Below are 22,815 nucleotides of genomic sequence, written 5' to 3'. Positions count from 1 at the left end.
TCAACGGGGTGCGCAGCCATCGACTGCGATAAGTCTTTGTAGCAGTAGCAGCTAGACGATCCCTTTACCTAAAGCTCACTTTCTCAGTACAGATAAAAGGGACCATGAAGACAGCCATCTGGACTTGTCGTTTTGCGGGTAGTGTCCAGCCCCACCGATCGCTCCCACACACGGACGACTGAATGACGAGCGAGGATGGCCGGAGGAAGGAGAGGACTTGTAGCCCCTCAAAACACTTTTTTAGAAAATATTGTCAGACGATCTAACGGTAAGGATCTTGCTCGCATGAGATGCGCTAATACCTATGATAATTCACTTGAGGATGGAGTAGCCCACCAAAAAACATTGGGGTATTAAATCATCGATGAAGCCTACCCTTTGGCATGTTAAAACGCATAATGGCGAGGGTCGAGAAACTGGGAGATCTTTCTCAATTAACATCGTCTGAACTTCAGAATAATCATAAAACAATTTCCATCTCCTACGAATGATCTGTAGCCTATTTTCAAACGTTAATGTTTAATAAAGTTTGTATGGTAGTCTGAACTTATTAATCGAACGACATGGATAGGTTACCACTAGGCTATTTGTCTGGCACATCTCTCTTGTTTACAGTCAGGCTTGGGCACATCCCATTCACAGAAAGTCGCATGCCATTGTATCTCATGTGCACATGGAATCAGCAGTGTCGCACAATTTGGGAAATTATGCAGTTTAAAAATAGCCTCGCTGTTTCTCGCTAGTCGCACCATAATGAAGTAAAGATAAAATACCCCGAATACATTTTATTTCATATACTTCATAAATTAGAATAATGGATTACTACATTGCACTTTAAAGTTGTTTGCCCTGTCGGTTCATTGTGATTTTGCAAAGTTACACAAAACTACTTTTTGTTAAAAAGCTCAAAGAACGTGTGTAAAGGCAATATGTCCAGGTGAAATGTTGGTTGTGAAATAGTATTAAAAAATAACTCAAATAAAACAACCGTTTGTATGAAATACATTTGTCACTGTCACTTTAACAATTTTTCTTTTTAACTTTTCAGTATGGACATTATCACATAGACAGACAGGTATAAACAAACCATGTTTTGGAGTGCTGCTCATGTTTTTCCCCCTAATCTCACTCTCTATTCACTTTTTGTACTATGTTTGTTGTTCTGTACCAATTGCTGTTAATTTACAAAGTAAATTAATTCAAGTCTATGACATAAGTCTAAAATCCTGGCCTGGGGGTAGATGCCTATACCCCCCCCCCCCCCCCCCACACACACACACACACCTGTTCTCTTTTCATTTAACATTAACTTCTATTCATTTGTGTTCACAGACACTACCCAGCTAAAGTTTAGGAAAATGTTCTGCATTAGCTGGGTAGTAACTGTTTGTTACTGGTAATTCAAACACTTGTTCTTCATTGGGACATAGATGAATGATGCTTAGCTACCCATCAGTGATGGCATCCTACTGTTGTTTTGAAAACTATTGTAAAATAACAAATGTTGGCATGGAACGTTCTACTTCATAGTACTGTGTTTGTGTCAGTAATGTTACTGGTTGTCTTCATTTAGCTTGGTGAATGTAGTTTGGTAGGATAGTGTGTGTAGTTTGTCTTTTTTTATTGTTGGGTAGCACATGTAGTTTGTGTTTTGTTCCCATTCCATGTTGATGACAAGTGACATTTTGACACCACAGATGGAACATACTTTATAATTTAGTACTCTACTGCTGCTGTAGCACGCATGTCTTTCATAATGCCAGGTTGACTTGGTGTACTGGCAGATTCAATCATGCTTTTCTTCTAACAACAATGTGAACAACATATTGTGTGTGCAATAGTGGGAGCTGGAACCAACCACTGTAAAATAGTGGGAGGAACCAATTTATAAAAAATAAATCAAATCTATATTCTGTGTGTGAGAGACAGTCAGTCCCCTAATCTCATAGCCAACAGGCCAGAAGCCTCCAGAGAGTTAGAGACCAGGAGACAGAACTAAAGCATGTAGCATGTCTTTTAAATCTTTTATGGTATGAAATATTTATGTCAGTGTAACTCTTGAGGCTCCACATAAACAGCTACAATATTCGTCTCCTATTCCCACTTTCCCTGGATTCTAAGTGTGTGTGAGAGAGAGAGAGATAGTGTGCATGTGCACACGCCTGTGTGTGTGTGTTACTTCAGAGGATTGGAGTGAAGCTAAGAGTTTCCTGTGAACAGAGATCATTGGCAGTGCAGTGAGGCATCAGGTAGCCTAGCGGTTAAGAGCATTGAGTCTGTAACCAAAAGGTCGCTGGCTCTATACCCCGAGCCGACTAAGTGAAAAATCTCTCTTGGCCTATGAGCAAGGTGCTTAACCCTAATTGCACCAATAAGTCGCTTTGGATCAGAGGATCTGCTGAATGACCTAAAAATGCAGTGTATTCATAGTTATTACACCTAACTCCTATAGAGACAAGGATGTAACTACTGCACAGTGGTGTGAATGTGTGGCTTGGACTTTGATGTTTTTCTTTCTTTGTGTACTGAAGTCAGCAATAGGTTAAATCAGGATTTTGTCCCTAAGATTTGGGAGTTTTCTATAATCCTTTGTCATAAATATCCTTGGTATTGCCACTGTATCTTCTCTTCCATAAACAATTGGTGGAACACAGCAATTAAACCACATGTCTGTGGAGTATAGCCATTCCTCTGTGCATTTAACTTGACTCATTAGTTATTTAATAGACTATGGTTAAACCTATAGGTGCTTTCCTCGCTCCGTAGCTGCCTGACTTCTATGTCAATCATTTGTGAACGGATCAAAAACCCATTTGATCCTGGTCACATTGAGTCATGTATTGTTGTATTTTGACAGAGCTTGCTTTTCCTCCCTTCCCAAAAGCAATAATTCATACAAATGTGATATAATACATGTGCTATGTAGCTGCATAGAAACACTATCGTCAGCATAGCAGCACACTGTAGTAAGCTTCAGTGAGTCTGTGGCTGGTGACAGACAGACGCTTCTATGCCGTTCTGTATACGAACTAATAGCTGTAGTCCTATATCTGAAGGGGTATTACATTACACAAGGGAAAGAACACAACAAATCATTCTATTTTATAATCAGCTGGTAGTATTTGTCAACCTTTAATGTCTACGTTTAGTTTCTTACAGAGGGTTAAAGTAATGTTCACTGTGAGAAATCATCAATTGTACATGTATACAAAGAACATGTGAAGTGAGATTTTGACAGTGCTAAAAATGGTATCACTTTAAATACTCAGCATGATAGCTATCTATTTCAAACCAAATCAACACGGTTTGATTTAAACCCCTGTGTGGATTATCTCTACTTTCTCATAGGTACAATGAGTGGTTTTGAAATAGATGCTATTGTCGCCAGTGTTGGGAGTGACACATCTCTATTAACACAAGCTTCACATTTTTGTGCTGTCAAAATAAAGCCAGAGGTGTCATGCAATGCTTACGTAGGCATTATGTCCAGCTTACGTAGGCATTATGACTTATGTATACCCCTTCAAGCCTAACAGACACTAACCCTCCCCACATGCAGTGCTTACTTACTCAGCATTAATGGTAAGGATGGTCTGAGACTGAGTACAGTGCCCGTATGTGAAGGATTATTCTGCTGCTCTGTTTTCACACTGTACTGCAGTGGCTTCCATCGTGCGATATGACTGTGCTGTCGCCTGTCGATGTCGACCCAGTGTTGGTGTCAACACCATTTCACTTCAGTTTTTTATTTAAATAATGTATTTGGATATTCTTTCCAAATTGTTTATTTGAATTTGATTTCAGTTGCTAATCATAAGTGTACTGAAATGCAATTTATCCCAATCCCGCTCCACTGTTATCCCCATCCAGCGTAATGTGTTGTAGATAACTGTGACCAATCACCAACGAGTGAGCCTTACCTCCTTCTCTGTTCCCCCTCATCTTTGACAGATACCAATTTTGTCCTTGGGAATGCTCAGATCGTGGACTGGCCCATCGTCTACAGCAACGATGGCTTCTGCAAGCTGTCGGGGTACCACAGGGCGGAAGTCATGCAGAAGAGCAGCACATGCAGGTAGAAGAGCAGCACACTGCCTTCCATCTCTTTTTATCTAATTTATTGAACAGCAACAATGAACACTGGGATGTTGTTGTGGTTCTTGGTTGTCTTCTTCAGCTCATTTTACTCCATATTTCCTGTTAACATACTTATTTTCAGATACTGTAGATAAAATCACCAGATTCCTTTTTTTCAGCCCACCAGCATTATAAAATGACATTGAAAAGAAAAATTGAGGAAAACAAAAGAATCACCTTTCCCTGCCAAACCAAAGGCCATACTTTACAGCTAATTCCACAGTTTTTATCCCAGCCAGCAAGCAAGAAGAAATAAACCCCTATTAAGAATCAAACAGACTGAAATCACTCTTCAGACTCTCCAAAAGTGACTTTGTTCAATGTTGGCGAGCTCTGCATGCTCAGCTGGATTAGTTGTTGTTGTGCGAAACATTGTGGGTGTTTTCGAGCCCTTTTTACACATTTGATCATCCCTGGGAGGCAGTTATTGTTTTCCTTTTCACATTTAAGGTACCATACTCCCTTCTTTAAGTTCAAACTGAAGTTCTGAGAACATTAAGAACATCTTGCATACAAAAACAACTGATAACTTGCCACCAATACCCTTTTCACACTATTGACCCAAGCTGGACCAAACCAAGGTGTACTGGGCTGGCCTGGTTACAGAGTTTGTAAGTAGTTGCTGGAACTGCGTTGGAAAGGACAACGTAAAAATAAATCATCTGAGTCAGAACAGTGTGGTTTGGGTCGGCCCTATAGTGTGAATCAGACACAACAATTCTGGAACCTTACGGTAACCACTTTTTGTTTACTGTCTGGCAATTCCAGCTGGGAACCTCAGTCTGAATCTGCTAAATCTGTCCATGCTGGCACGTGATGTGTCGACATGTTCCTGTCAGAATGAAGCCAACAGTCTTAAGGAGATGTCGCATCATAGCAGCTATTGTCCAATAAGAAACGCTTTTGTTCATTTTCAGTTGCATAAACGTTATGCTACTGTGTGCCCTAATGAAGACAACCCAGTCTGCAGGCACATGGTGTGTTGAGATATGTTCCTGTCAGGAGTGCTGTCAGATGAAGCCAACAGTCTTTGGGAGCCGTTGCACCTTGATCCTTGCGAGCAGGCCCCAAGATACAGTCTCATTATAATTACCATGTTGTTCAAAGCTAACAACTCCACAGAGCTATTTTTGAAATGGTTGCAATCAGTGGTGTGAGACCAGAGTGTTTTAAACCAGAGTGTGTGTGTGTGCTACATGTTTACTGTATCTTGAAGATGGATATTTTGACTATCAGATAATTAAAATGGATCTTTGTGCCAACAAAATCAAATCTAATTGTATTTGTCACATTCGCCTAATACAACACCTGTAGAACTTACCATAAAATGCTTATTAACAAACCCTTAACCAACAATGCAGTTTTAAGCAAAATATTTACTAAATAAAATAAAATAAAAGAGCAACAATTAAAGAACAATAACGAGGTTATATACAGGAGGTACCGGTACCGAGTCAATGTGCAGGGGTACAGGTTAGTCAGTTAAATAAAGGTTTAAATAAAATAAAAACAGTTTAGTCAAGGTAATTGAAGTAATATGTATATGTATGTATGGGTAAAATTACTGTACATAGACAATAAACAGTGAGTAGCAGCAGCATAAATGGCTTGGGGGTAGAAGCTGTTAAGAAGCCTTTTGGACCTAGACTTGGCGCCCCGGTAACGCTTGCAGTGCGGTAGCAGAGAGAACAGTCTATGACTAGGGTGGCTGGGATCTTTGGCAATTTTTAGGGCCTTCCTCTGACACCGCCTGGTATAGAGGTCATTGATGGTATAAAGCTTGGCCCTACTGATGAACTGGGCCGTACGCTCCTGAGAGGGAATAGGTGTTGTCGTGCCCTCTTCACGACTTGGTGTGTTTGGACCATGATAGTTTGTTGGTGATGTGGACAACAAGGAACTTGAAGGTCTCAACCTGCTCCTCTACAGACCTGTCGGGGGGGTATGCTCATCCCTCCTTTTCCTGTAGTCCACGATCATCTCCTTTGTCTTGATCACACTGAGGGAGAGGTTTCACACTGAGGGAGAGGTTGTTATCCTGGCACCACACTGCCAGGTCTCTGACTAACTCCCAATAGGCTGTCTCATCGTTGGCTGTGATCAGGCCGACCACGGTTGTGTCGTCTGCAAACTTAATGATGGTGTTGGAGTCGTGCTTGGCCACTCAGTAATCGGTGAACAGGGAGTACAGGTGGAGACTAAGCACTGTGTTGAGTATCATCGTGGCAGATGTGTTGTTGCCTACCCTTTCCACCTGGGGGCGGCCCGTCAGGAAGTCCATGATCCAGTTGCAGAGGGAGTTGTTTAGTTCCAGGGTCCTTAGCTTAGTGATGAGCTTTGAGGGCACTATGGTGTTGAATGCTGAGCTGTAGTCAATGACCAGCATTCTTACATATGTGTTCCTTTTGTCCAGGTGGGAAATTGCAGTGTTGAGTGCAATAGTGCTTCGGGCCAGTAGTCATTTAGGCAGGTTACCTTGGTGTTCTTGGGCACAAGGACTATGGTGGTCTGCTTGAAACATGTACAGTACCAGTCAAATGTTTGGACACACCTACTCATTGCAGGGTTTTTCTTTATTTGTACTATTTTCTACATTGTAGAATAATAGTGAAGACGTCAACACTATGAAGTATACATACTCTTTCAACCAGCTTCATGAGGTAGTCACCTGGAATGCATTTCAATTAACAGGTGTACCTTGTTAAAAGTTAATTTGTGGATTTCTTTCCTTCTTAATGCGTTTGAACCAATGTGACAAGGTAGGGGTGGTATACAGAAGATATCCCTATATGGTAAAATACCAATTCCATATTATGGCAAGAACAGCTCAAATAAGAAAAGAGAAATGACAGTCCATCATTACTTTAAGATATGAATGTCAGTCAATCTGGAAAATTTCAAGAACTTTGAAAGTTTCTTCAAGTGCAGTCGCAAAAACCATCAAGCGCTATGATGAAACTGGCTCTCATGAGGACCACAGGAAAGGAAGACCCAGAGTTACCTCTGCTGCAGAGGATAAATTCATTAGAGATAACTGCACCTCAGATTACAGCCCAAATAAATGTTTCACCGAGTTCAAGTGATGGACACATGTCAACATCAACTGTTCAGAGGAGACTGCGTGAATCAGGCCTTCATGGTCGAATTGCTGCAAGAAACCACTACTAAAGGACACCAATAAGGTGAAGAGACTTGCTTGGGCCAAGAAACACGAGCAATGGACATTAGACCGGTGAGAATCTGTCCTTTGGTCTGATGAGTCCAAATTTGAGATTTTTGGTTCCAGCCACCGTGTCTTTGTGAGACGCAGAGTAGGTGAACGGATGATCTCCACATGTGTGGTTCCCACCGTGAAGCATGGAGGAGGAAATGTTATGGTGTGTGGGTGCTTTGCTGGTGACAATGTCTGTGATTTATTTCGAATTCAAGGCACACTTAACCAGCATGGCTACCACAGCATTCTGCAGCAATATGCCATCCCATCTGGTTTGTGCTTAGTCATTTGTTTTTCAACAGGACAATGACTCATAACACACCTCCAGGCTGTGTAAGGGCTATTTGACCAAGGAGAGTGATGGAGTGTGGCATCAGATGACCTGGCCTCCACAGTCACCTGACCTCAACCCAATTGAGATGGCTTGGGATGAGTTGGACCGAGTGAAGGAAAAGCAGTCAACAAGTGCTCAGCATATGTGGGAACTCCTTCAAGACTGTTGGGAAAGCATTCCTCATGAAGCTGGTTGAGAGAATGCCAAGAGTGTGCAAAGTTGTCATCAAAGCAAAGAGTGGCTACTTTGAAGAATCTAAAATATTTGTTAATTTGTTTAACACTTTTTTGGTTACTACATGATTCCATATGTGTTATTTCATAGTTTTGATGTGTTCACTATTATTCTACAAAATAGTAAAAATAAAGAAAAACCCTTGAATGAGTAGGTGTGTCCAAACTTTTGACTGGTACTGTAAGTGAAACAGATAAAGAAGATTGCGCAAACAATGCAGTGATCTGAAATCATAAAAAACATTGATAAACACTTCACACACACACCTCTGACCTCCTCAATAAGGCATTTCAAGAGACTAATTTTACTTCGTTGTAGCATTCTAACATGTCTACGCTCTTGTTTTTGAATGCTTCTGGGGGACATAAAAAATGAATAGTGTTGTTTTCCTTTTGTGTTTCTAGCTTCATGTATGGGGAGCTCACAGACAAGGATACTAGCGAGAAAGTACGGCTAACGTTTGAAAACTACGAGATGAACTCATTTGAAATACTAATGTATAAAAAAAACAGTAAGTACCAAGTTAACATAAAAAACAGCCTCTTGTCACGCTAATGTATTCTGCCATTTTTTTATGAATATGTACAATGCTGTTCCATCGCCAATTGGGACAGTACTAACCCTGTAGATCATGGGCCGTAGCCATAAAGCGTCTCATAGTAGGAGTGCTGATCTAGGATCAGTGTTGCCTTGTAGGTCATAATGAATCAGTGGAGACCTGATCCTAGATTAACACTCCTACTCTGACATGCTTTATGAATAAGGGCCCAGTCACACCTCCCCGTGCCGCCAGCAGGGAGCTGGGTCTTTGAGTCCAGTTTTAACCATGTGCTTTTTTAATAAACACGTTTCTGTTGACAGCTGTATTCCCCATTTGACCGTTTGTATCAAAGACTATGATAGATAAAGCTATAATAATGTATGTTCTCTCATCTCAGGAACGCCGGTATGGTTCTTTGTCAAGATAGCCCCTATACGAAACGAACAGGAAAAAGTGGTGCTGTTTCTGTGCACCTTCAGTGACATCACAGCCTTTAAACAACCAATAGAAGATGAAACTTCAAAAGGTGAGTGACAGAGTTTGTAAGTGGCAACAAAGGATGTGGTCACATTTACTTGGATAGTCCCCTTGGATAGTCCCCTACAGATGAGTCCTAACTACTTTTTACAATAAAGTATTATAATAACCCTGATGTGTTTTGTCTAAAGCCCTCATCAGGGTGCTGCTTTTAATCTAAACACGTCATTATTAATAATAACACTCTGGTTAGTTAATAAATTCAATCTTGGTCTACCTTAAGTACATTATTTGTACTAATCCCAAAACCCTTTTTTTGCCTCGTGCTCTCAGGTTGGGGGAAGTTTGCCCGGCTAACTCGTGCTCTGACCAGCAGTAGAGGGGTGTTACAGCAGCTACAGCCTACTGTACACAAGGGAGAGAACGTTCACAAGCACTCCCGCCTAGCTGAGGTACGCTAATATTTATGTCTATTGTACGTGTTTATAACTACACTGATAAAGCTAGGGCGTGTGTGTGCGTGTGTGTGTGTGTGAGTGTGTGGAATGACACACACCATTGTCATTACATTTGGTTACGGTGGAGGCATGTGCGCCAGTACTGTGAATCCATTTGTCTCTGTTCTTTTTTGTGATTATAGAGATGCACGAAATGATAACACACACACACTCATTTACAAACACATAGATGCACGCACACACACCATATATGGATGTAACAATATCTAAGCAACCTTTAAAGGTAGACTCAGCGATATAACATAGATGCAGAAAGTAAACAGCATAGTGGGCCAATTTCCGCAACAACTAAGAGCGTTGAAGCACAAGGCTCAACTTCTCTGTTTTGGGCCCTTGGCTACCCCGCTTTAACAGCATGAAGTGAACCTGTGCACAGGCGCAGATACCGTGTGCCTTGCATCTTCACTCATCTCAATATCTGCAGTACTACTGGTGGCAATGTCATTTCACTGTGTGTGTTACAGTGAACTGTAACCTCTTGGTTTACCCCAAACCCTTCTTTGATTTTATTCCATCAAACTCATAAAAGATATACAATCTGCAGGTCCTCCAGCTGGGCTCAGACATCCTCCCCCAGTACAAGCAGGAAACGCCCAAGACGCCGCCCCACATCATCCTCCACTACTGCGCCTTCAAGACCACATGGGACTGGGTCATCCTCATCCTCACCTTCTACACGGCCATTATGGTTCCTTACAACGTCTCCTTCAAGGTCTGAACCATATAATGACATATACTTTATCCCTGACCAAGATGGCTGCCATTATCAGCATATTCTGTCTAGAGCAATGCAGGTGTGTGACATCAACCACTCTATTTTGTGTTATATATCTCGGTCCCACTTTAAACGAAGTACAACTTGTAAAGGCTTTATTTGGCATACATAAATGATTCATAAGCACTACATAAAGGCTTCACAAATCATCTATAAGCTTATGTCATGACTCTATAAATGGTGTATAAACATAGAAAGTGTTTTGTGTCACATTTGATTATTCACCCTTCAGTGGGAATGGTTATGTCACCCTTTTATACACAGTATGACATACTCTTGTAGATGTTTTGTAAAGCATTTATGTAGTGATTATGAAGGCTTTATGTATGCTTTATAAAGCCTTTATATGTTGTACTTTGTTTAAAGTGGGACCTATATCTCTATGGTCTAACAAAGATTCTCTAATTTACAATAATAAAGATCCTCTCCTGTCCTCAAGGATGCATAAAAAAATAAATGTACGCTAATAATCTTGGGGAGGTAATATAGATTCTCTACGCTAAAGCAAATTGCCATTCGGGAATAACACAGATTCTCTACTATACTGCTCTACAAAGATTCTCTCCTCTACTATAACACAGATGCTCTACTATACTGCTCTACAAATATTCTCTCCTTTTCTATAACACAGATTCTTTCCTCTACTATAACAAAGATACTCTACTCTACCTCTGTACTATCAGACCAAGCAGAACAACGTGATGTGGCTGGTGGTGGACAGCATCGTAGACGTAATCTTCCTGGTGGACATTGTACTCAACTTCCACACTACCTTCGTGGGCCCGGCCGGAGAGGTCATCTCTGACCCCAAGCTCATCAGGATGAACTATCTGAAGACCTGGTTCGTCATCGACCTGCTCTCCTGCCTGCCTTACGACGTCATCAACGCCTTCGAGAATGTGGACGAGGTCAGTACTGTGTGTGTGTGTGTGTGGTGGGTGTTCGTCATCAACCTGCTTTCCTGCCTGGCCTATGACCTCGTTAGCGCCTTCGAGAATGTGGACAAAGTCAATCGGGTCTGACAATATATTGGTAATTTAGCTTTTACAGCTTTAATATTTGAGTTAATTAGAGTTTTTGATATGTAGAAATGTGCAACTTAAAGAAGTACGGTCTCGGTTCTGTGTAGAATTTCTCCTGTTCTGGAGGATGCGTGAACAGCGACACATACTAAACAGTCAGTGTTGCCCCAGTGGGGATCTAACCCACAACCCTGGTGTTACCACTACCAGCCCCATGATCTAACCCACAACCCTGGTGTTACCCTACCAGCCCCATGATCTAACCCACAACCCTGGTGTTACCCTACCAGCCCCATGATCTAACCCACAACCCTGGTGTTACCACTACCAGCCCCATGATCTAACCCACAACCCTGGTGTTACCACTACCAGCCCCATGATCTAACCCACAACCCTGGTGTTACCACTACCAGCCCCATTATCTAACCCACAACCCTGGTGTTACCACTACCAGCCCCATGATCTAACCCACAACCCTGGTGTTACCACTACCAGCACCATGATCTAACCCACAGCCCTGGTGTTACCACTACCAGCCCCATGATCTAACCCACAACCCTGGTGTTACCACTACCAGCCCCATGATCTAACCCACAACCCTGGTGTTACCACTACCAGCACCATGATCTAACCCACAACCCTGGTGTTACCACTACCAGCCCCATGATCTAACCCACAACCCCGGTGTTACCACTACCAGCCCCATGATCTAACCCACAACCCTGGTGTTACCCTACCAGCCCCATGATCTAACCCACAACCCTAGTGTTACCACTACCAGCCCCATGATCTAACACTACCAGCCCAATGATCTAACCCACAGCCCTGGTGTTACCGCTACCAGCCCCATGTTCTAACACTACCAGCCCAATGATCTAACCCACAGCCCTGGTGTTACCACTACCAGCCCCATGATCTAACCCACAACCCTGGTGTTACCCTACCAGCCCCATGATCTAACCCACAACCCTGGTGTTACCCTACCAGCCCCATGATCTAACCCACAACCCTGGTGTTACCACTACCAGCCCCATGATCTAACCCACAACCCTGGTGTTACCACTACCAGCCCCATGATCTAACCCACAACCCTGGTGTTACCACTACCAGCCCCATTATCTAACCCACAACCCTAGTGTTACCACTACCAGCCCCATGATCTAACCCACAACCCTGGTGTTACCACTACCAGCCCCATGATCTAACCCACAACCCTGGTGTTACCACTACCAGCCCCATGATCTAACCCACAACCCTGGTGTTACCACTACCAGCCCCATGATCTAACCCACAACCCTGGTGTTACCACTACCAGCCCCATGATCTAACCCACAACCCTGGTGTTACCACTACCAGCCCCATGATCTAACCCACAACCCCGGTGTTACCACTACCAGCCCCATGATCTAACCCACAACCCTGGTGTTACCCTACCAGCCCCATGATCTAACCCACAACCCTAGTGTTACCACTACCAGCCCCATGATCTAACACTACCAGCCCAATGATCTAACCCACAGCCCTGGTGTTACCGCTACCAGCCCCATGTTCTAACACTACCAGCCCAATGATCTAACCCACAGCCCTGGTGTTACCGCTACCAGCCCAATGATCTAACCCACAGCCCTGGTGTTACCGCTACCAGCCCAATGATCTAACACTACCAGCCCAATGATCTAACCCACAGCCCTGGTGTTACCGCTACCAGCCCAATGATCTAACCCACAACCCTGGTGTTACCACTACCAGCCCCATGTTCTACATTAGTAGTCTAGTTGTCTAAACCCAGTGAGCTACAGTGGGGCAAAAAAGTATTTAACAGGTTCAAACAGGTGCCATTAATACAGGTTACGAGTGGAGGACAGAGGAGCCCCTTAAAGAAGAAGTTACAGGTCTGTGAGAGCCAGAAATCTTGCTTGTTTGTAGGTGACCAAATACTTATTTTCCACCATAATTTGCAAATAAATTCATTAAAAATCCTACAATGTGATTTTCTGGATTTTTTTTCTCATTTTGTCTGTCATAGTTGAAGTGTGCCTATGATGAAAATTACAGGCCTCTCTCATCTTTTTAAGTGGGAGAACTTGCACAATTGGTGGCTGACTAAATACTTTTTTGCCCCACTGTATATTGATTCGCTGCCATTGAGCTTTTCCTCTTCTGTCTGAATATATAATTTATGTTTGGCTAATGACAGCAGCTAATGTCCTAATCTTAATGTCCTTACCCGCCCTCCAGAAACACCCAACACAGCCTTTTCTCAGTCTCTCCCACAGAACCAATGAGCTCAGCCTGTTATATTAGCTTATATTACTGGACGTCAGGCTGTGTGTGTGTCTATAGACGAGTTCAGCCTGTTAACCAGCGTATGTTACTGGACATCAGGCTCCATTTGAAGGGTCACAAACCTGTCAGCGTTCATTTGTCTTATGGCAGCCGTATAGAGTTATTATGCTGGTCGTTGGTTTTGATTTGTGACTCCGTCTTCAGTGTGCATGTGTGTGTGTGTGACTTCGTTGTCAGTGTGTGTGTGTGTGTTTGAGGTCGACCGATTATGATTTTTCACCGCCGATACCGATTATTGGAGGCCCAAAAACCGCCGATACCGATTAATCGGGCCGATTTTTTAAAAATGTATTTGTAATAATGACAATTACAACAATACTGAATGAACACTTATTTTAACTTAATATAATATATCAATAAAAATCCATTTAGCCTCAAATAAATAATGAAACATGTTCAATTTGGTTTAAATAATGCAAAAACAAAGTGTTGGAGAAGAAAGTAAAAGTGCAATATGTGCCATGTAAAAAAGCTAACGTTTAAGTTCCTTGCTCAGAACATGAGAAAATATGAAAGCTAGTGGTTCCTTTTAACATGAGACTTCAATATTCCAAGGTAAGAGGTTTTAGGTTGCAGTTAATATAGTATTTATAGGACTATTTCTCTCTATACCAGCTTCCGTCCCTCTCCTCGCTCCTACCTGGTCTCGAACGAGGAACACATCGGCAACAGCCACCCTCGAAGCATCATTACCCTCTGCAAGGGGAACAACTACTCCAAGTCTCAGAGCGAGTGACGTTTGAAACGTTATTAGCGCGCACCCCGCTAACTAGCTAGCCATTTCACATCGGTTACACCAGCCTAATCTCGGGAGTTGATAGGCTTGAAGTCAGAAACAGCTCAATGCTTGAAGCACAACGAAGAGCTGCTGGCAAATGCACGAAAGTGCTGTTTGAATGAATGCTTACGAGCTTGCTGCTGCCTACCATCGCTCAGTCAGACTGCTCTATCAAATATCAAATCATAGATTATAACATAATAACACACAGAAATACGAGCCTTTGGTCATTAATATGGTCGAATCCAGAAACTATCATTTCGAAAACAAAACGTTTATTATTATCGCATATGCCCTGACTCTGCGTGCAATGAACTCAAGAGAAGTGACACAATTTCACCTGTTTAATATTGCCTGCTAACCTGGATTTCTTTTAGCTAAATATGCAGGTTTAAAAATATATACTTCTGTGTATTGATTTTAAGAAAGGCATTAATGTTTATGGTTAGGTACATGTTGGAGCAACGACAGTCCTTTTTCCGCGAATGCGCACCGCATTGATTATATGCAACGCAGGACACGCTAGTTAAACTAGTAATATCATCAACCATGTGTAGTTAACTAGTGATTATGATTGATTGTTTTTTATAAGATAAGTTTAATGCTAGCTAGCAATTTACCTTGGCTTCTTACTGCATTCGCGTAACAGGCAGACTCCTCGTGGAGTGCAATGAGAGGCAGGTGGTTAGAGCGTTGGACTAGTTAACTGTAAGGTTGCAAGATTGAATCCCTGAGCTGACAAGGTAAAAATCTGTCCATCTGCCCCTGAACAAGGCAGTTAACCCACCATTCCTAGGCTGTCATTGAAAATAAGATAAGTGTTCTTAACTGACTTGTCTAGTTAAATAAAGGTGTAAAACACATATATACATATATAAAAATAAAAAAATAAAAAATAAAAAAATCGGCGTCCAAAAATACAGATTTCCGAATGTTATGAAAACTTGAAATCGTCCCTAATTAATCGCCCATTCCGATTAATCGGTCGACCTCTAGTGCGTGTGTGTGTGAGTGACTTTGTTTTCAGTGTGTGTGTGTGTGTGGCTGTGTAGCTAAAGGCCTCTCTGGGTTTTGCAGTTCTCTGAGTCCCTCTTCTCCACGTTTATGACCAGAAGCTGCTCACCAAGAGATAGTAAGGGAATTCAAGGAAAAGGAAGATTATCTTTGAACGGAAAGAAAATATTCTCCAAAGAGCAGCATATTAGCGCCGTCCCTCCTACCTTCCACACACATTCATTAAATTATGGAATTAAACCCGTTTATCCACGAGTGTTAAAGCGTTGAGGCTCAGGCACATATTACTGTATGACTCAGACTGCTGCAGCAATAGGACATTTTCAGTATGTGAATTGCCTTGCTTACTCAGTCTCCTTACCAGAGAATTCAGTAGTGTGTCAGTAGTCACACAACCCCATGGTGATGAGGTATAAATACACTACATTACCAAAAGTATGTGGACACCTGCTCATCGAACATCTCATTCCAAAATCATAGGCATTAATATGGAGTTGGTCCCCCTTTTTCGCTGCTGTTACAGCCTCCACTGTTCTGGGAAGGCAGGTAGCCTAATGTTTAGAGCGTTGGGCCAGTAACCGAAAGGTTGCTGGATCGAATCCCTTAGCTGACAAGGTATAAATCTGTTGTTCTGCCCCTGATCAAGGCAATTAACCCACTGTTCCCTGGTAGGCCGTCAATGTAAATAATAATTTGTTCTTAACTGACTTGCCTAGTTAAATAAAGGTTAAATAAAAAATGTATTGAACTAGATTGGGGCAGCCCTCGCAGGGCAGAATATTTTTTGGGGATGAACTGACTTGTTGGAAAGGTGGCATCCTATGACAGTGCCACATTGAAATTCACTGAGCTCTTCAGTAAGGCCATTCTACTGACAATATTTGTCTATGGAGATTGCATGGCTGTGTGTTCGATTTTATACACCTGTCAGCAACGGCTGTGGCTGAAGTGCCGAATCCACTCATTTGAAGGGGTGTCCACAAACTTTTGTATATACTGTATAGTGTAGATTTTGAAAGACCTGTTTCAGATCTGAAAGTCTCAGGTAAACATGTCTCAGAGGCACAGATAAACAGAGTTGGGTTCCATTTCCATTCAGTGAATTCATGAAGTAAACTGAAATTGCTTTTCAATTAGGAAAATTGGAATTGGACTTTAATTTTTTATATGAATTGAAGTAGAATTGACACCAACCTTGTAGATACATACTTGAAGATGACTCAGATATATTTTAAGTCCCAGAGTGTATTGGGTGTGAGTTCCAGATATTTATGAGTTCATAATCTCATACAGCCAGAACTAAAGTCTTGCATAATTATGTCAGATGCTCGATTCATTTCTGGGGGGAGACGTGTTAGAAAAGATACTAGAACAAGAAGCAAAAGCAGGGAAGTAAAAAAAATCCTCATTAGTCATCAAATCCCACACAGTCTGTTGACAGACGCTACGATACCAGTTATGTTACTTGCATCTGTCCACGAGAGATTCATGACTTGCTGCCGTTGTGTTGAGGTTTGACCTGGCTGCCCACAGACGTTAACTTTCTATAGCTTTCTATGCCTATCTATCTCTTCTCCATGGCTCTGTCTGTGGCCTTTGAAGAAAGTCTTGGATTTGAGTTTCCAGACTTCCTGTTGAATGTGTTTTGACCTGGCTGCCTGCAGAGAGAGGCCTTCACACAGCTCTCTCTGGGTGCTCAAGTGTGGTGTGGGTAACCTCACTGTCTTTCGCCCAGCGCGCTCTATCTCTGTCACTCTCTTCTCCTCTCTTAGTGAGCTGGCTCACTTTCATTTTTCTTTTCAGTGGAAGTGTTAGAGAACAGCGGGGTAATTAGTCCCATTGCCCCCGCCAGAACCCCCAGTGCTACCTTGTGAAGAAGTTCTCATTAAATGGAGCTGGGAGAAAATAGTCTGCTTGCCTCAAAATCCAGACTGAATCACATTTCAATGGTGGAGTGAAACAGAGCTTAATTCAGTCTGGATTTTCAGGCTAGGAGTCTGCAGTCCAATGCTAATCCACTGGAAGAGTCACTGCTTCTAATGTTTTCATGTGTTTTACATGTGAATGCTACCCTTAGCAGTCAGTACAGCATATGGTTTGGAGACTGACGTCTCACTGAAGTGCAGTGAAATGGATTGCTTGTTTCCTAACGGGCAAGGTGAAAGCAGGAGAGTAAACAAAACAATACATTATCTTTCTCTTTTTCCTCCCATTTCAATCGTTTTTCCCTTTTCTAAAATTAGCTTTTGTATGGCTGGTTTGACATCTGCTGTAATTTTGTATCTGGGGGATTCGGGATTTCTTCTGTCATGATGGAAATGAGATCTCTGGTGGAGGGGATAGATGCCAGCATTGCATCTGCAGCAATAGAACTAGAATTAACGTAGCCTTCGAAGTGTAGCTGTAGTGTTAGCAGTGCAGCTAGCCAGGCGTGCAGCTACAGTACTGGATTAAATGAGCTTCAGTGTAGTGGTTAGCATTAGCAGTACAGCTGTCCAGGGGTGCGGGTATAGGACTGGATTAAATTAGATATTAGCACAACACAGCTAGGCAGGTATTACAAGACATTAGCCAGTGAAACCATAAGCATTAGACAGGAAGATGATGTATGGCCATTGGCTAACTAATGTGTGATTGTCTGTTTGGCTATGCAGATGAATATGTACATAGGCCTACACATAAACAATGACTAAATCTCGGATATGTGTGTGTTGTCTAATCTTACGTAGTTGGTCAAATATTGGTCAAATGGAGCTCCCACCGAACAGGAAGCTGCACCCTCACCCCTAAGTAATTTAAGATTCTATCATTTAAGATGCTATAGATTGCTCTATAATCAATACACTCCATTTACCTTTCCCCAAATCAAGCCAAATAGGCACCTCGGAAGTTTCTCACAGAGAATCAATCAATTCCACAGACAATTAGGGTTGAAACAGTGCCATGTCTCTCTAATGAGTCACTGAGTCCAAGGTGCTAAAGGAGCTCTGTAAACTTGACCCCCTAACAACATCTGGGTCAGAGAGTTTAGACCCTTTCTTCTTTAAGGTTGCTGTTCCTATAATCACCAAGCCCATCTCTGACCTTTTGAACCTGTCTCTCCTCTCTGGGGAGGGTCCCATTGCTTGGAAGGGAACCACGGTTAGTCCTTTATTTAAGGGGGAACATTAAGATGATCCTAACTGTTATAGGACTATTTCTATTCTGCCCTGTTTATCAAAAGTGTTGGAAAAACTTGTCAATAATCAACTGACTGGCTTTCTTGATGTCTATAGTATTCTCTCTGGTATGCAATCTGGTTTCCGCTCAGGTTATGGACATGTCACTCTCGAGCACCTAGATGTTCTTTACCATTCGGCCATTAGATTTGCCACCAATGCTCCTTATAAGACACATCACTGCACTCTATAGTCCTCTGTAAACTGGTCATCTCTGTATACCCGTCGCAAGACCCACTGGTTGTTGCTTATTTATAAAACTCTCTTAGGCCTCCCCCCTATCTGAGTTATATACTGCGGCCCTCATCCTCCACATACAACACCCGTTCTGCCAGTCACATTCTGTTAAAGATCCCCAAAGCACACACATCCCTGGGTCGCTCGTCTTTTCAGTTCGCTGCAGCTAGAGACAGGAACGCGTTGCAACAAACACTCAAACTGGACAGTTTTAACTCAATCTCTTCATTCGAAGACTCAATCATGGAAACTCTTACTGACAGTTGTGGCTGCTTTGCGTGATGTATTGTTGTCTCTACCTTCTTGCCCTTTGTGCTGTTGTCTGTGCCCAACAATGTTTGTACCCTGTTTTGTGCTGCTACCATGTTGTGCTGCTGCCATGTTGTGTTGCTACCATGTTGTTGTTGCTACCATGTTGTTGCCATGTTGTGTTGCTACCATGCTATGTTCTCTTAAGTCTCTCTGTATGTATTGTTGTGTTGTCTCTCTTGTTGTGATGTTGGTTTTGTCCTATATTTTTATTTCATTTATTTGTATTTTTAATCCCAGCCCCCGTCCCTGCAGGAGGACTTTTGGCTTTTGGTAGGCCGTCATTGTAAATGAGAATTTGTTCTTAACTGACTTGCCTAGTTAAATAAAGGTTAAATAAAAAAAGTACAAATAATGTATAGTCGAATAAAAGACATGAGCTGGCGCACACACAGAGAAAATGATTTTATGTAGAGGTGCTGACTAACGGCGAATAAACTATAAGCTATTAAAATAGAGTTGCACACTCTATATGTAAACTCCCCGTAATTTATTGGGTAAATGACCTCTCTTTTTTATGTAGCTTATCTCTAATGGTTAGTAACATCGAATGAAACACATCAGACTTTGAAATCTATTAAATATTCTTATTCTGAGACTCTTAGTGAATACGGCCCTAAAGGATTTGGATATGTGAAAGCACAGGTTGTAACGAGGGCTAGAGCTTGTTGCTGCTGTTAAACTGGAGAGTTTAGTGTCCTGATGTGTCGCTCAAACGCATCCATTTAGTGAGTTGTTAGTTGATGAATGCCGTGGCTGTGGTGTAAAGTGCTGCAGTGGTACTTAACAAGCTGATCCTAAGAAAGCTGTGAGCTGCACCAAGTCTGTTGTATCTGCAGGTACAGCACTTTGTCAGCCTCTAGTCTTTCAGCTTCTCAGCGCCTGGTTAATGCTGACAGCTGACAGACACCAGGACATTTTCTGTTAGCCTGACTAGGTTCTGTCCAGCCAGCTGCTATGGACAGTGAAAACAACATTTTCGTTTCTGTATTACTGGGAATTCATGTCATTTATTTGAAGTTGATCATCAAGCAATGTTTGTACTTCTGGTTGTACATTGGCTTATGAATGATTTGTGAATAATCTTTATAGGCTTGGTAAAGGATTTGTGAAGCATCTGTATTAGGCTTGATAAAATATATGTGAAGTTTTCATTAAGCCATATGAGTTATTATAACATTATAAAGGACTCTGCATTATACCTACCTGCAGGCAATAAGTATAGTGTTACTAAGTAATGTTTCCTCTGAAGTGGGGACAGCTTATTCTACTTGTAGTTGTCCTGATATGCGTTCAGTAAGGTAAATAGTAGCAAACGTTAGCTAACACATTTCCTTTGTTTTATGTCAGCTGTGAACATTTGCTAACGCTAGCTAACAGTCTGAGGTAGCTAAAGAGCTAAAGAGCTAAAGAGCCACAGTAATAATTACAAAAAGGAGGTATGTATTTGCAGCTTCACTGTAACATTTTGGAATATTCATTCAAATCTTTCAACTGAAATTGTTACTAAGCAACATGTTTGCCGCAAACAATGGTCTAACGGATACAGTAAATCCAGTGTGGCCCACTGCAACGCTCTGAACATTCCACCATGCCTAATAAACCCCAGTAGTCATTCAAAAAAAGTCTGTGAGGAGATTTGGTTTGGTGTCTCTGAACTGTTTTTTCATCACATTATCCTTTTTTACACGAATATGATTTACCTATTAATTTGTATGAATGTTTGAAGTCATCATGGTTTTATCTTCTTATATGTCTACTTTTCTTCTGTTTGATCATGCTCACGTCTTTATTTTCTTCCTCATCCCCCTGTTTTGTTCTGTTTGCATGGTCCCTCCCCCTCCTCTGTCTGTGTTTATTTGTGGAACGTGAAGAACTGGAACCGTCGAGCTGTCACTCAAGTAGGCTTTTCGTTATCAAACCCACTTTGATTGAGTTGGTTTGGGTCAAAATATGATTATAATGATATGATAAAACATTATTTTCACATTTGCAATTGATAAACACAGACACATAGTTGACCGTATGTGCTGTGTCATCCAGGATAAGTTCAAACTTAAACACACACACACACACTCCACTCAAATGGATTTACATAAATTGACATAAACAATATGGTCTTTCATATAAATACATGTTGTGTGATGTATCACCCTGTTTTTACAAATGCATGTTTTTTTCTGTACTCTGTTCATGATTCAGATAGAAATCACAGATGGTGAGTTGAATGGAATACATGTTGATTTCTGTCACATCTCTAATGTGTTAGATCATATTTTTTTGTGTTGAGTATATGACTCCAAAGGAAGTCTTTCTTTCCTTCAGATTTACCCCTGGAACTTGGCAATGGTGTTTTGATTGAATTCATGAATAAAGACCCTAGCTAGTTGTCTTACAGTAAATTAATGCTACAAGTTCAGTGTGAGGTTATATCGACTGGGTGCAAGTCTATGGCTTGTATCACAGCTGCTTGAGTACACCCTCATTTTATAGTCATAACATCCCATGAATATTATTAACGTCTAGGAAAGACTTCTTGATGCCAGCACACACATTCAGTATCCAAGGACTCCCTGGGAAACAGTGGCAAATGTTATAGAGTGGACTATCCTGGTTGAGAGAATAGTACATGCATACAGACACATACATTTTGTCAACATGTTGAGATATTTCAGTCTCACGAGAATGCAGTTCTAGGTTTGTTCATACTTTGAGTAATGTCTCCTAAGCTACAGGTCCACCCTTCAGTTTTCATCGAACATAAACATTATGTCAACCTTTGCCTGATCTTTCTCTCTCTCAGGGGATCAGCAGTCTGTTCAGTTCTCTGAAGGTTGTCCGGTTGCTGCGCTTGGGCAGAGTAGCCCGTAAACTGGACCACTACATTGAGTATGGAGCCGCCGTCCTCGTCCTGTTGGTGTGTGTCTTCGGCCTGGCTGCCCACTGGTTGGCCTGCATCTGGTACTGTTCTGTTAAGACTGATTTACTGTATATTAAAGGTAGACTCAGTGAAATGACGTTGACACGAGCAGCACCGCAGCTATTGCGATAGCACAGCTCTCACACAGTCACACAAAGTATCTGCGTATGTGCAGGGGTTCACTTCACGCTGTTACAACGTGGTAGGTACGGGACCAAAATAGCAGAGAAGTTTAGCCTTGTGCTTCAACACTCTTAGTTGTTGCGGAAATTGACTAACTATGCTGTTAACTTTGTGCATCTTCGTCATAACGCTGAGTCTACCTTTAATGGGTTATGACAGTACCTAATTCTCTTATCCGGGAACTGGCACACCTGATTTAACTTGTCAAGAGCTTGACGATTAGACAACAAAGATGTGAACCGTCTGTTGGTCCCCGAGGAGAGAGTTGGCAAAACCTGTTATAGGAGTTAATAATGTGATATGAAGTCATTATGTTGGTAACATGCAAATAAACTGTTATCCTATTATTCATATAAATTATCACAATGGCCAAAACAATCTGGCTACTGTATTTGTTAATTGCATATTCCTTCAGAGTTTCTCAATCCGTTCCTTTCTGATCCCCAACTGTGGCATGCTTTTTTATACTACACCTGATTTAATTCATCAACAAGATTAGTTGTGGATTAGTTTACAAGTTGCTATTGGTGGATTAGAACAAAAATGCTAAGTGAAATG

At 41.7% G+C, this 22,815-nt stretch overlaps 1 protein-coding gene across 1 annotated transcript in view; it reads left to right on the top strand.

The window, feature by feature from the left end:
* The first annotated feature begins 76 nt into the window (after positions 1-76).
* The window catches only part of kcnh1a (potassium voltage-gated channel, subfamily H (eag-related), member 1a), an 87,495-nt gene continuing 64,756 nt past the window's right edge, over positions 77-22,815 (top strand). The window contains exons 1-8 of the mRNA XM_020493947.2: positions 77-268; positions 3,952-4,075; positions 8,324-8,430; positions 8,858-8,986; positions 9,271-9,389; positions 10,000-10,167; positions 10,914-11,138; positions 21,958-22,115. Coding sequence (XP_020349536.1) covers positions 196-268; positions 3,952-4,075; positions 8,324-8,430; positions 8,858-8,986; positions 9,271-9,389; positions 10,000-10,167; positions 10,914-11,138; positions 21,958-22,115 — 1,103 coding nt within the window. The 5' untranslated portion in view covers positions 77-195. The remainder of the gene's footprint in view (positions 269-3,951; positions 4,076-8,323; positions 8,431-8,857; positions 8,987-9,270; positions 9,390-9,999; positions 10,168-10,913; positions 11,139-21,957; positions 22,116-22,815) is intronic.

This window comes from Oncorhynchus kisutch, linkage group LG11 (genome assembly GCF_002021735.2).
Source record: "Oncorhynchus kisutch isolate 150728-3 linkage group LG11, Okis_V2, whole genome shotgun sequence".
Taxonomy (NCBI): domain Eukaryota; kingdom Metazoa; phylum Chordata; class Actinopteri; order Salmoniformes; family Salmonidae; genus Oncorhynchus; species Oncorhynchus kisutch.
The sequence above is the reverse complement of the archived record's forward strand: the minus strand, read 5'-3'. Positions and strand labels throughout refer to the sequence as shown.